The sequence below is a fragment of the Egretta garzetta genome, unplaced genomic scaffold (genome assembly GCF_000687185.1).
Source record: "Egretta garzetta isolate BGI_Z169 unplaced genomic scaffold, ASM68718v1 scaffold571, whole genome shotgun sequence".
Taxonomy (NCBI): domain Eukaryota; kingdom Metazoa; phylum Chordata; class Aves; order Pelecaniformes; family Ardeidae; genus Egretta; species Egretta garzetta.
This window is the reverse complement of record NW_009258622.1, coordinates 139,263-152,961: the sequence shown is the minus strand read 5'-3', so window position 1 is coordinate 152,961 and position 13,699 is coordinate 139,263. Positions and strand designations below refer to the sequence as shown.

At 52.1% G+C, this 13,699-nt stretch overlaps 1 protein-coding gene across 4 annotated transcripts in view; it reads left to right on the top strand.

Annotated features, from left to right (window-relative positions):
* Positions 1–3,596: 3,596 nt before the first annotated feature.
* The window catches only part of LOC104134630 (H(+)/Cl(-) exchange transporter 5), a 34,496-nt gene continuing 24,393 nt past the window's right edge, over positions 3,597–13,699 (top strand). Inside the window, exons 1-2 of one of the 4 annotated variants that reach the window (XM_009648208.2) lie at positions 3,597–4,832; positions 10,950–11,099. In XM_009648208.2, the coding sequence (XP_009646503.1) occupies positions 10,967–11,099 (133 nt within the window). In that variant the 5' untranslated portion in view covers positions 3,597–4,832; positions 10,950–10,966. Of the gene's footprint in view, positions 4,833–7,182; positions 8,166–10,949; positions 11,100–11,306; positions 11,398–13,699 lie in introns of those variants that run through there. The other 3 variants (XM_035903681.1, XM_035903682.1, XM_035903685.1) reach the window with 3 other exon arrangements.

Below are 13,699 nucleotides of genomic sequence, written 5' to 3'. Positions count from 1 at the left end.
GAGCTCATCCATGTATAATACCACAATCATTTGGGTGTTCTGGGGGCGGATGACGTCCGACCGGGCGGCCAGCACCCCAGCCTGCGTGCGCAGCCGGGCGAGAAGGCTGCCGGTGGCTGACGTTGCCATCATCCGGTCTTAGACTCATCCAGCGGGTTTGTCCAGGAGTTTGGATTCGGGTCTGAGTGCCTGAGTGCAGAACTGGCAGCGTGGGTTTGAATAGTTGTGTGCATCTTGCATCACGCTTTGATTATTTAATTATGTTGGAATAACAACTCACTCCCGGTTGTGCAGCACAGCTTCATGTTGCAGTTGTTTCTGAAGGGCTGCGAGCCCTGGTTTTGGAAGATCCTTTCATGAATGAGCCCCTGGAGCCCTGGAAGCCCGCCCGTCTCCTCGGGGTAGCTCGGGCAGCGTCCAAAGGCAGAGCAGATGAGGGGCCCTGGGGAGCTCGCTGCGCGAGACGGACCGGGTGCGCCGCTTCAGCCGAGGTAACCCTGGGCGCATCTCTGCCTGCTGCATCGGAGAAGCTACAAAGCCAGGTGATTTGGCCTTCTGTGGGGCGGCATACCCATTGCTGTCACACTGCGGATGTTTGTGCGGTGCTTTCGGTTTGAGGCCGATGCCTGGATACTGTGAGGTGGTGTGAAAAGGCTGTAATTAGCGTTTCGGGGCTCGTTGTGGTGACGCTGGCGGTGTTTCGTAGTTGTTCTCTTTCCACGCAGCTGTGTTGTGGAAGGTGGGATGTCGGGTGCCTGTCCCTGCATCCTTAGGGTGAAACCGTCGAGGGTTTCCTCAACAGCCATTTGTTTCTCCAGGCTGAGGAGCGGGTGAGACTGTCTCCCAGGAAGCTGGCTGTTGCAGCACCTTGTTTTTATCTGGAGAAAAAAAGAAGTGGCGGTGCTGTAGGGCAGGATCAGCCAGTCTTCTCCAGGGCAGAGCAGGAAGCTGCTCCTGTCCCTGTATGGCTCTTCTTTGGTTGAACTTCAGCAGCCAACTGGCTGAACTTTGGATTTGTCTGTGTAGGGGCTGTGTCTGTATTTTACTCAGTAGGAGGGATGCTGCAGGCACGCGTGGATAATGGAGTTAGGGGAGATGAGAGTGCCCAGACAAGCGCTTTGGTTGGATGGAGGCAACCGGTGGCTTTTGGGGGTGGGAGATGTTCATCGTGTCCCTGACTTTCATCTTAATAGTCCTTTTGCTTTAAGCAGAAAATTAAGAAATTTGAGTGCTGTAGTGACACCTACGCAGGCTACGTAAAATTACCTCAATTTGGTTTTTAAATGACACCTGCTACAATATCACTTCTCTAAAAGTTTTAAATAAAAGAAACACTGCTGTGGTCAGTGGCAGTGCGTTTCTGCTCTTATGGGAGACTGGAAGGACCCTAATCCAAAAAGGGAAAATCCTCTGTCTGTGTGTTGAGTGCCTGTGGTCTCTTAAGTGCAGCGCGACGATACACTGAACGGGTCCTGATGAAATGTGTGTCTGGTTGCGTTTTCCAGAACACTTTATAGCAGACAGCATGGAAGGCCTCCGTTAATGAGGGTCTGAAACCCGCGGGGTGACTCTGCTCCCTGCTCTGGATGAGGCCGGCGTGCCGCCGCCAAGGCTCCGCTCCTAAAGGTGCTTCCTGGGAACCTGGCTGGAAATGAAGCAGAGGGTCAGGCTGCTTATTTCAGTGCCCGTAGCTGCTTTACTCTCTAGCCAAGCTTCACGTTTCCCAAAGGGGATACAGAAACCCCTTTGTCTTTGGAGGGCGCTGGCATGGCGCGTGGCTGCAGAACACGCGGACACCGGAAGGTTGCAGCCTGTGCTGCCGGAGGGTGGAAGGTGAGCTCTCGAACCTGCGTCCTGGTTTTGTGGGGAGCTGAAACAGCCCTGGAAATTCAATGAGGCCTGAGAGCTGCTTCAGCATTGCAGTCGGCGAGTTGGCCCTCTTGTTTGTGTGCCAGCTCGTTCTGGTTCAATGCAAGGGGTTTCAGACCTGTTGGGCTGCGATCCAGCACTTCAGAAATGCCATTTTTATCCCTCCTCTTCGGGAACTGCTGTGTGTTGTTGTTGGGGGGTTTTTTTTTTTAAACATCTAGCAACTGCACAAGGAAAGAGCGTGTGTACTTCGGATCAAACAGCCAGTCAGCCTCAGGAGGTGCCTGTGAGCAGAATGAAATCCGTTGCTTTGACAAAAATGCGCGAGACCCTCTGCATCACGCGTGCCAAGCAGCTCCAGTGGATTTCGTGGAGAGGGAGATGTTGGGAAGGTAACTCGTGTGCGTAACACGTGGGGCCTGGCTGCTTCATGGCATTCGGTGCGTGCCAGCTGTAATTCTCCCCGCGATTTGGCAGCGTCTCTTTGGATCAGGAACGCCACCTCCCCAGGGAAGCTTAGCAACAGTTCCTGCCAGGCCTCCGGTTCTCCTCCCGTAACCCCCTTACCATCACCACGGGGAGGCTTTCGGGAGGCTTTTCTCTCTGAGGATTTTGTGCAAGGCGGGTGGGTTGCGTTCTCTTTGTGCCTTGGAAAATCCCCTCTGAAAGGGGGTTTTCCCTGGAAACATTCAAGGCCAGGGTTGGACGGGGCTGTGAGCAACCTGATGTAGTTCAAGGTGTCCCTGCTCCTGCAGGGGGGTTGGGCTGGGTGACCTCTAGGGGTCCCTTCCCACCCAAACCATTCTATGATTCTAAGTGCATTGTAGCCTGTATTTCAGTAATTTGGGCAGTTCTTATGTTGTTGAGCAAGCAGCGGAACTGCAGTCTCCCCAGCTGTTGTGCTGTTGGAATTTCAGGGTGTGCTGTCATAAAAAAAAAAAACCAAACCCCAAAAGATCAGGTGCTGTGCTGGAAGAAATACAGTACTTGGCACATAACCAAAGTCTGAAATGACAGTTTTCCAGCTGGAACTTGATGCAAGCTTGAAACTAAACTGGACTATAAAATATAATTGGAAATATTTGTGGAAATCTTGCTGTTGTAGCCATGATGATCCTTATTCTTTAAAAAAGGGGAGGGGGCAAAAAGGGAAAAAAGAAAGGAAAAGGGGGGAAAAATGGCATTTGAGGAAATAATATTTTAGCAGTGGTTACTTTTGGGTTTTTGTCTGCCAGTTTTGGGCATAAACTTTCTCCTGTAGATCCGACGGACTTCAGTTCTGTAACAGCAAATTCTTGTCCTTTTTGAATTCCAGTGAAATAATTAAATGTAACCGATGCAGACAGAATGGGATGATTGTAAATCACGTAATCCAGAAGTGAAGATCCTCCCTGTTAGTGTTGCACAGCTGGTGGTTGTGGTGTATGGATGGCGTGTGACTACGAGGAGCTACGTTTTTTCACGAGAAAAGTGGAAATAAGTTTACAAAAGGCTGTTTCTGTGGCTGCGGCTAACTTATTTTAGTTAGGGAAGGAGAATGTTGTCTGTACCTCTAATAAATTGACTTATTTTCTTGTTTGCCCTACGGGGGTAAACAGGAAAGGACCAGCGTTTAAAAGTGCTGCTGCCTGGCAAGTTGTTCCGTGTGGGGTGTGAACCTGACGTGGTTTGTGGCGAGGGGACCCGTGTGGGTGCCGGGTGCCTGTGGGTGAGGAGGGCTGCAGAGCTGTTGGGGGAGCTGTGCTGCTTGGCTGACCGTGCAGTGATATGTTTTTGGGAACGGGGGAGAGAACACAAGCCTCTTACTAGGCTGGTTCTTGGGGTCTGCCTGTTGCAAATCAGGAATTGCATCTGAGAAACGTTACGGAGCCTTAAGCGTGTCTGGGTTCGGAGGAGCACGTACACCCTCTGCGCTTCCCTACCATAACGTGGAAAAAGAACGCTTTATATAAAAACCATACTTGGCCAGCGCTATGGGTTTTCATGCTGCATTGAAGGCTTTTCTGTATGAAGATCTTCTCGTCTGGCATCCAAGTCATTTTTCCACATGATTTTGGGGCGGATGTGCTGTGGCTGGTTTGATCTGGGTACGCTGCTGTGAACTGCTGTGTGTTGCACTGTGCCAGACTGAAGCTGCAGGTCGTGGGGCTGGTCCCACCGGACCCCGTCTGGGGAGAGGATGGAGGGAGGTCCTGCAGCCTTCGGCCGCTTGAGTACCTTCACTGCCATGTGTCTGGGACTCTTCTCCACTTCTCGCCAGCGTGGACTTTGGCCGTAGCTCCTCGAGCATGGTCTGTGGCCATCCCACCTTGGAAACCAAGAAGCCGCCTACCTCCTTAATGAAAACGGGGCCCGTAGGGATGTCCTGCTCCCTAGGGCTTGCCTGGGAGAGGAGTTGGCCGTGAGGACAGCTTTGGTTGTGATCCGGTTTAAGACTAGAGATTTTGGCAGGAGGTGGCTCTGGAGTCTTCATCCAAGATTTTCATGTTTTCAGGATGAAAACCACGTCGGATCTGTTCTGAATGCTGAAGCAGCCTCTGTGATGGAAACCACCTGCGTTGTTCTGGCTGTTTCACTCTGGGGCATGTGTTGATCACACTCTTCCCATTTGCGTTGGGAAGGCTGGGTGAATGGAGTGGCATCTCGCTGTATGTTGTTGGAGGCTTGCTGAGCCGAGGATGGCCTGTAGGTGCTTTGGAGTCATCGCTGACCGGCTACACGGGTACCTTTTAAAACCAAGGCTCTATCCCAGCTGATACTCCTGTGCAGCGACGTGCTGGTCAACCAGCTTCACCGTTCTGGATTTCCAAAGAGGGCAGCGATGGCAGAGAAGCTGCCGGTTGTTTAAATGTGCATGTACCCGGGGATTAGGAGCAGCATGCCCAGTGTTTGTGCAAGCAGCGACTGCCAAAACTCCTCTCACAAATACCAGTTTTAGGAGGTTGTACAAGGCCTTTACCAAGGTACGTGCCTCCTGGGTACTGATGGGGAAAACGCGTTGCAAATTAGTGTAGAGGTTGGGGTGGAACAGCTCTGCTCTGCCTTGATTGCCGTCTGGGTCACGAGGTCTTTCTCTTTGCAAGACGTAGCACTGTGGTCTCATGGGATCTGCTAGAAAGAAATAGGGATTTCTTCAGTGACCTGAACAGCTCAAAGCCATTAAAACTTCTTGCATTGTAAGTGCGAAGTGTTTTGATGCTTATCGCGTGGAAAACGCCAGGAGGTCTTCGGCTCCTTGTTCTCCTCCCTCCTGTCCCTCCCCCAGGAAAACTAGCACAAAAAAATCCACCCGCTCTGCCCTCTCGAGTTCTGCTTCCCTAAAGTCTTCCGACCGGCTCTGTGTAGCTGACCTGAGCTGTGGAAATCCCTGGTAAGGCAGGAGACATGGGCTGCTTTTTTCTAGAAATCCCTCTTATGTAAAGCATCTGCAGCAGCAAACCGTTTATTTAATCGGTGGTGGATCGTTGTGGGGGAGCTTTAATAAATGAAATACTGGAGCATCTTGCTTCTGGAGATGGGCTTTTTCTGGCAAGGATCTGTGATTCTGTTAACAACGCGCCCAGAGACAAGGTTTTATTCAGAAGCCCAGCAGCGTTACTGGCGAGCTGAGGATGAAATCAGCTGCGATTGAGGTTTGCCTCCGCTTGGGTTTTGTGCTGGACTGGGCCGAGTGGCGTAAGCCGTGGGGAATGGATTATTCAGGAAGAGGTGATACTAATGGGGACTCAATGTCATCAGCTGTAGGTGTCTGTGTGCATCCCGGGATGAATCTGGTAATGTGCTGTTATCAGCCCAAGGTACAGAAGTGCCAGGGAAACCTGGAATGTCTCCGGATCCGTATGCTGCTTTCTGGCGTTCCCTGGTGAAACGCGATGGCGCGCATTACCTGGCTGGAAGGATGTCAGTCTGGAGCATGGAATATCATCTCCCTGGGGGTCTTGTGAGTCTCCCTGGGGGCACAAAGAACAACAGAAGAACCCCAAACAAGCCCTACAACAATTCCCGTCTCTGTGGTCGGCTCTGTTGGTAGACTTCCCAGTTTCTCTAAAGCCGCGTATTGTTCCAGGCCCGCCTGGCCGTGCAGCCCTTGCCCAATGCAAACAGCTCGCCCCGTGTTTGTTTGCCTTTGCTCAAGCGGCCCCTCTTGCGCCGGGGCCGGGGGGGCTCCGTGCCGCCGGCTCCAGCCCGAGAGGGACAGCTTCTCCCTGTCCCTGCTCCTGAGCTGGCGCTGGGCTGGGGGAGCTCTGGAGCCACCCGGGCACCCCGGGGAGGGAGCTGTCATCTACGGGGAGCGGAGGGGAATGGGAGAAGCGGAGCGATGCTCAAGGGTGAAGCAGTTGCCTGCTCTTCAGAGGAGAAAGAGGAGCGGACAGCGAGGAGCGAGCGTTGGTAAACCAACGCTTTTATGAGCCTACGCTTAAAATGAAAGGTATGCTGATAATCTTAATTGAGCCACTAAACCCTGCTGTCAGGGGATTTATCTGCTGCTTAGGAAGCCAAGCCATGGCTAAGAGCAACATGTTTTATGTATTGAAAGAACATTTCCTTTGTCCCTGGAGATATTTGTATGTCACATACCGCAGGAACTGAAAGGTGGTGTGAAAATCCTCTCTGTTATCAGCTCGCCTGTCGGTGTAGCTTCATCTGTACGGAAGGGGAGACTGGTTGTAGCCCCTTCAGACAGCACGGAGAATTGGAGGAAGGAATGGGGTAGGAAAATACCGTTGTCTCTTCTATAAAGCTACAAAATTATAATTTCAAGGGTTCCACCGGTATCTGAACCCTGATTTGTTTTCAGATGAGGGCTGAAAACCTTGGACCTCTTCTGGGAATGCCTCCAACTTTGTATGCGCTCCGGTTTGATTGTTGGGGTTTTTTTTTGCAGTTAAAGACAACATAACAATTGTTTTGTTTGGGTTTTGGGTTTGGTGGTTGTTTGCTTTTGTGATGTGTTTGGTTTTTTAAGATCAATGCCCAGCCCTCTCGCAATTCACTTGCAGTCGGTCTGTCCAGCCCGTGCCTGGCAGGGTTCCATGCTTCGTGGGCTGGGATACGATGAAGTCCCAACCCGCTCACTTAGCTGGCCAGTGCACTGAAGTTTCTCTCTTGCGGTGTGATCTCCTCTGCTCTGGATGAGAAACCCTGGGTTTGTTGTTGGTTTTTTTCCTTTTCAGGGCAAGGTGATGCTCTGGAGTGATGATGTTGCAACAAAGCCTTGCTCTGCTGCCTCCAAGCAGGTACCTGGCGGATTGGCATCAGGGCTAAATGAGACTTCCCCCCCCCACACACCTCTCCTTTCCTTCGGTTTTTCCAGTTACAGTTGGTTTATTCTATGTTTTTCCTTATTTATGTGCCATTGGATCTGGTAATTATGGGAAGGGATGTGCTTGCCCTCATGAATACACGCTGTGGGGATGGGGAGGAAGAAGTGCCCTAAACTGCCAAAGCTCAGCTCAGATCTGCTGGTCTCTGAAGAAAGCACAGTCTTGTGATCCGGGCTCTGGTTTTTCATGTGGAATAGCCGCTAGGTGGTAAGCTCGCTCCTTCCCCGTGGCAACGACACTCATGAAGGCGGTCAGGATTACTCCCTGCTCCTTTTAAAGTTTTATTCGCCCGGTGCGATGTCTTTGTGGGGCTGGTGGAGCCGGAGCAGAGCCTTCTGCCTGCTGGGGGGGTTAAAAATGCTGCAGGAATTTTTACCACACTCTGACTCGGGAAGCGTTGGACCTGCGTGCCGGAAGGGCTGCTCCGAGCTCCCGCGTCGCTGGCCAGGGGCTCGGTGGCGCCGGTGCCACGGCTCGCTTGTCCCGCTCCTCTGGTGGCTGCCTCTGCAGAGAGGAAGGGGTGGCACTAGGACGGGTGCTGCGGTGGCACTAGGACGGGTGCTGCAGTGGCACTAGGACGGGTGCTGCGGCGAGGCTGGGGGAGCGGATTTGCTGGGTGTGCAGGTGATGTGGAAGCGTGGAACGGGGAGAAGAGCCTGCGAGGGTCTGGTGTCGACTGAAGAGCGCTGCGAGGGCTGAAGGCTGCATCCCGGCAGAGGCTGGGGCTGGGCTTGCTCCGCAGGATGGCAGCGGGGTGCTCTGGCTTCCTGGTGGCGCGTGCTGTCATCTGAGTCACTTCCAGGCATCACGGGGCTGACCCCGTCAGGTTTTGCTTCGTTGCTTCCCTTTACTTGAGGGCGATGGGAAAAAACAGGACGGACGGACGGACGGAGGCAGAGGAGGTGAATGGGAGCAGCGGGAGGAGGATGGCTTCTCGCTCGCACAGGCGCTGGGTGCACCAGGAGCCTTTCGGTACGTACGCCTGCCGCCCCTGACCTGTAGGAAAGGAGCAGCCGGCAAAGTATTGCAGTAAATTAACAACATAGAACAGGGATTTTTTTTTTTCTTTTGTTTTTTTTTTTGTGCACGTGGTTTAGCGTGCAAAGGCATTGCTTGCCCGTAGAGGGAGTGTTCTTGTAAGAAAGCACGACTTAAACCTGGATCTTCAGGGGCTGCTTTAGGACTTGGGGGGAGAAGCGAGCACTAAATTACGGCTTCTGTGTCCCTCTTGTGCTGTGTACGTGCTGGGTGCTACCTGGTCTCTGCTGTGACTGGAAGGTGGTGTGCTTGTTGGCCTGGCTCTGGGTTTTTAAGCTGTAAATGAGAACAAACTTGAGGATGGATTGGGGGAAGCAGGAGGTGACGCTGCCCCAATTTTCAAACAGGGACTTGTGGTGCCTGTGCTGGCAGCGTTGTGCCTCGATCGGCTGAGGGACTCGGCCACTGGCAGGGCTACAAATTTATGCTTTTAGAGCAAAGCTGACATGTGAATGCAGATGTATTCCCCCTCCCCCCGTATATATGCACGCATACAGTCTTATTGCAAAATACCTGTAAAACTGCCACGCTGCAGATGAGCCCTGTGACACTCAAGCACAGAGTTGTGTTCCTTCTCTGCTGGGGTGAACCGCGCCATCCCTGCCTCCTGGCTGGGAGCTGGCATCTACCGTGCTCCCTGGGAGCAGCTTACTGGAGGTGCACCACAGCACTTCAGTAAAATTTAATTATTGTTAGCTGGCAAATGATAGCTTTGGGTTCCTCCATTTCCCTTGCCTTCGGTTCTCCGTGCACGCTGATGGAATTCCACAGCCTGGGCTGTCTCCATGCTTTGAGTGTGCTAAAAGCGTGCGGCAGCTCACAGGCCTTCCTGAACACCCAGTTCCCCTCGGCCAGTGCTCAGCACTTTCTTTACAGGTGTATTCTGCATCAGTTTAATGAGTAAACAGGGCTTAAAACTTAAGTAACATAGTGTTCCACAGCGCGCGGCTCAGCGAAGAGCCCGGTGCGTCACTTCGCATGGTGCCAAGACTTTTTTGTGTGTGGTGTGGTGGCTGCTTTTTTGCAAAAGGAAGTGCTTTCTGCCGAGTGTGTAATTCACGCTGTTTGCAAATGCTGGCTGGCTTTTTCCCTTCCTGAAATAAGGCTGAGCTGCATATTTGGTTCCTCTGTAATTCTCTTGAAAAATATGTACGTTTGCAAGAGAAAAGCGAACGCGGCTGGTCTTCTCGTTGAGATGAAAAGACTCCCACTTTCAGGTTGCAAGAGCTATTTTTGAGGCTGAGACCTGAACTTTTTTCCAGTTTGGTCTATTATTATGTTTTTAGAGCTTGTAGCTTTAGATTTTGTAGCTTCCATGCCATCCTAGAGAAGAGGGAGGGGAGATGGCCAGTCTTGGGTTGTGGTCTGGCACGGGCAGCTCCGTGAGCTGGCTGGGTCTGGCAGCAGGTTGGGGTACTTAATTAGGATTATTTACAAATTTTAATAGCACGCTTCCAGATTGCGTTCTGCAGCTTCATGTGCAGGTGGTTAAGGATAATTGTTCGCTTGTGTTGTTTTGATAGCTTGCCTCCATCTCGGAGAAGGACAGGCCGGTGAGCCTGGCACATCTGGCGAGCATCGCAGCTGCGTTTCTGCTGCGAGGATCCCTCCTCCGTGGTGGCTTTGCGTGGTGCTCTGGCAGGAAATGCAAGGATGCCGTGGGAGGGGAAATGGTAAAAAAAAAAAAAAAAAAAAAAAAGTCCTTGCAAACCTGTTGAGAGCACGTGGTGATTATTCAGAAAACACATCAGCGGATGTCGCTTGCCTTGTCTAACGTAGGGTCGGCCTGGGTCATTTTTTACCTGCCGATAGAGTGGGTTTCTACGTGCTCTGTCTGGCAGTGGTCAGCAGGTAGACACTGATTCACGGTCTTGGTGGGAATTACAAGGGAGAAAAGGGAAGTAACTTGAGAGGCTTTTTAGACTAAGAACTTAGAAGTAGAATTGGTTTTCTATAGAGAAAGACCTCATCAGAGGCATTCAGGCTGTGTTTGAGATCCTAGTTGCAGAAGTCGGTGTCGACTTGCGCACGATTATCAAGAGACTTGGCATGATGCTTCTCAAAACGATCCCAGTCCCACCGCCAGCGGAGCTGTGATGCACCCAAGTGAAAGCCGTGGCGATGGTGACGCGGGACAGTGCCCCTGGGCTGTGGCAGCTGAGACAGGGGCTGTGTCTAGCTTTTGGGGTGGTTGCTTGCGGTTTGTTGGTCTCCTTGCCTTCATTAAGCCTGTCTCGTGGCTGGCAGCCAGTTACTCAAAATCCAGTTTGAGCCCTTTTCCAGTGGGCGGTGGTTTGAAGAGTAGAGGATATGTGTGTAGGATCCCTTATTATGGAAGGATTTTCCTCCATGAGGCTTAGCTTGGGTGTGCAAAGTTTAGTTCTAAACCTGTTTTCTTTTAAGAACCTGGCCCCCCTAATGCTGCTGTGTTTGTGTGTCTGTCCGGTTGAGTTCAGATGCCCTACTGGGAGTTGGTATTTGTTCCTGGCATGTGGCAACATGGAATCTGGTGCAAGAGCTTTGCTTGGAGTTGTGAACATCCAGTTTTGTCCTGTTCTAGCCCAAACTTGGGGAGGTATCGCTGCATTTCTCCTTCATGTGGGCAGAGCGGTGCAGCCTCCCGGTCCTCAGGACAACGCGTCAAGTGGGCGTCAGTCCGGTTGGCTTAGAAAATGAGTCTTCACGCTTGCGCTCTAAAAATTTTCCCTTTGCTCCCAGGTTTGGAAGCTCTGGCCATGGACCAGAAAGGCTATCGGCGGGGGAGCTTCCAGAGCAGCACTAGCGACGAAGATATGCTGGAAATAGCAGGAGCATCTCTGGACTTCTCCATGGCAGACGATGACCCGCCACTCGACAGGGAGATGGGAGGTAACACCCATGCGTCTCTTTGCTCTCCGTTTTTCTTAATGGCTTTCAGTAGGATTTCATGATAATATTTTCTTTACGGGTGCCGCTGGCCTCTGCCGAAGGTGGGAGTCGGTCGTTTCATGGCACCCATATGGGTAGATTGCAGGATTCCGCGCTGCACTGCGTCCGTGAACAGACTTCTGCAGCACAGCTGAGCGCTTGCTCACGTGCCACGTTTGGCTCCCAGCATCGCTTTGTCACAGAGGCTGGCGGGAGGCGTGTGTTCCGTGCAAAGCAGAAAATCTCCTTAAAATAAATGGTAATTGCAGTGTGAGTGACTGTGTTGTGGTGGGGAGGCCCTGCTTGTCTGTCTCCAGCCACCGAGCTGCCTGATCCCAGGCTGTGTGCATCCAGTACCCTGTCAGAGGGGCAGACTGCTCTCTTAGCCACCACCCCACTTACTTTGCTTTTAAATGTAGCGTATTCCTCTCCCACCGCTTTGCTTTCAGGGCTTCTGGATTGTCCTTTCTGGAGATTTCAGAAATAGCTGCTGTAGGGAAGAGCTGGCTGTGCCACGAGGGAGGTGTCGTGAGTGCGATGGGCAGGGATGACAGCGCAGAGCGATTCCTAGGGGGTTGTGATACGAGCAGAGACTCCCCCCCTCCCCTTCTTCCTTACCTATAATTTTAAAGGTTCTCCATTGTGGAGAGAACCTCACAATGTAATGGCACAAAGGGGTTTGGTGCTGAGCTTGCGCACAGCCTGAGACTTGGGCTTCCCCTGCCACCCCTCGTCTGTCCAGAGAGCGTCTGGTGCTGCCTCCTCTGGTCTGAGCCTGAGGTTGTGGAATTAATGGGGGAGGGATGAATCTCTATGGGTTTGCTGAGCTTTGGCGCCAGACCGGCAAGATCTGCCTGATTTTTGTCTTCCGTGAATTACCGTAAGTTAGTTTAAAAGCAAAAATACTTAATTTTGGACAGCAGACTGCAAGTCTCCATGAGTTCCCATAGACCTTCTCGTCCTCTTCTTCCCCCGGCCCTGTTTGCTGCAGGGCAAAAATTAAAAAGAAATCCTTCTGGTTTTGCTTCTCAGCTATGTGGTCTGCCTCCAGGTAGTGCGAATGTAGACAGACTTCCTCAAACGTCGCCTGCCAGTGGCTGAAACAACCAGCGCTTCTGCTGCTGGGGATCCTCTACGGAGCATGTGATTGCTTTCTGCTTGGCTTGGTCCCTCCCACCGCTTTCAGGCTCGAGCACAGGAAGGATCACAGCGTTTTTGTAGCGGTTGCATTAACCGAGTGATAAGCATTGGTTTGTGGTTTAGAAACCCTCTGTCCGCACGCAAAGGGGACGCGCACAAGACTTGCATCCCGGGTGTGTTGTTCCCTGGGCTCTGGCCAGCACGGAGGAGGGTGGCTGGGGCGTAGGGGGCAGCCGCGGTACAGGCGTTGGGCAGCGTGCTCGCTCCGAGCTGACCTCGTGCTGGGAGTGACCTTTAGATCTGGGCACCTCTGGGAGTCCGCTTCGAAACTCCCTGCACGGAGCTTCAAATAATGACTTGTGACTGCACTTCCTCCTGAAGATCTATTCATTACTAGTCTGTGCGGAATTAGGTACATAGAAATAATCGCGTTGGGCATGTTGGTAATGGAATTGTGAATTCAGGTTCTCTTACCTGCTGGTGAGAGTCATTGGGGTATCAGCTGTCTGAAGTTAAATGCGTGCTTGTGTTTTAACGGTTAAGGAGCTGAATTTTTGAACTTCTTGTAAGGAAATCATTATTCTACGGCGCTTAGAAGCTCGAGCTGACCTGAAACAACACTCGGTTGTTTCCCTCCCTGCTTAAATAGGCTTTTCCCATCTCCGCTCAGCGTTTGAAGGCCTGTGGCTACTTCTGTGTTAAAAGCTCAGGGATGGGAGCCCTCCCCGGTGCGGTGGATGTCCCTTCGGCCGAGAGGGCGTGTGTGGCTTGGCGTGATGGTAGTGGTCACCTGGGAGGGCTGCCCTAAACCTGGTGGCAGGTTCCCCTGTGAAAGAGGCTCTTTCTGTCGGCGGGATGCTTAAGTCTGCAGGCAGGTTGACACAGAAGTAAAAGAGGAAATTTAAAAGGGGAAACAGTTGTCCACCCAAATACTGGTTTCAGTTCCCTCTACAAACTTCCCCTGCTGACTTCAGGCCATATTTGCTGGCAAGTGTTTGGGTGCCAGATGTGCAACCTGAAGATGTGGTGGCACAGGCTTGACTGGAGCTGGAGTGACTGATGGTGGAGCTGGCTGCAGACCTCTGGCTGGGACCTGCTGCTTTTGCTGTCTGGTGTGTTGTTGGATGGGCGTGAGTAGGTGGCACTTTTTGGAACCAGAGCCCAGCCCTCTCTCGCCACCTTCTCCAAGACTGTCAAGCTCTCCTGCAAGAGTGATGGCATCTCAAGTTGAAAAACCAGCCACAACCGGAGCTTATGGGTCCTGTCAAGTGACCAGAGGAGGAAGGGTCACCTGCTGCTCGATAGGTTTGTAAATCTGGAGTGTGTTTGGCAGCCGGTGCTCCTCCGAGCTTTCCTGATGAGCCCTTGCCTAATGAGTGACTGGAACACAGGATGCTTGTGTTGAAAAATCCCTTCATGTA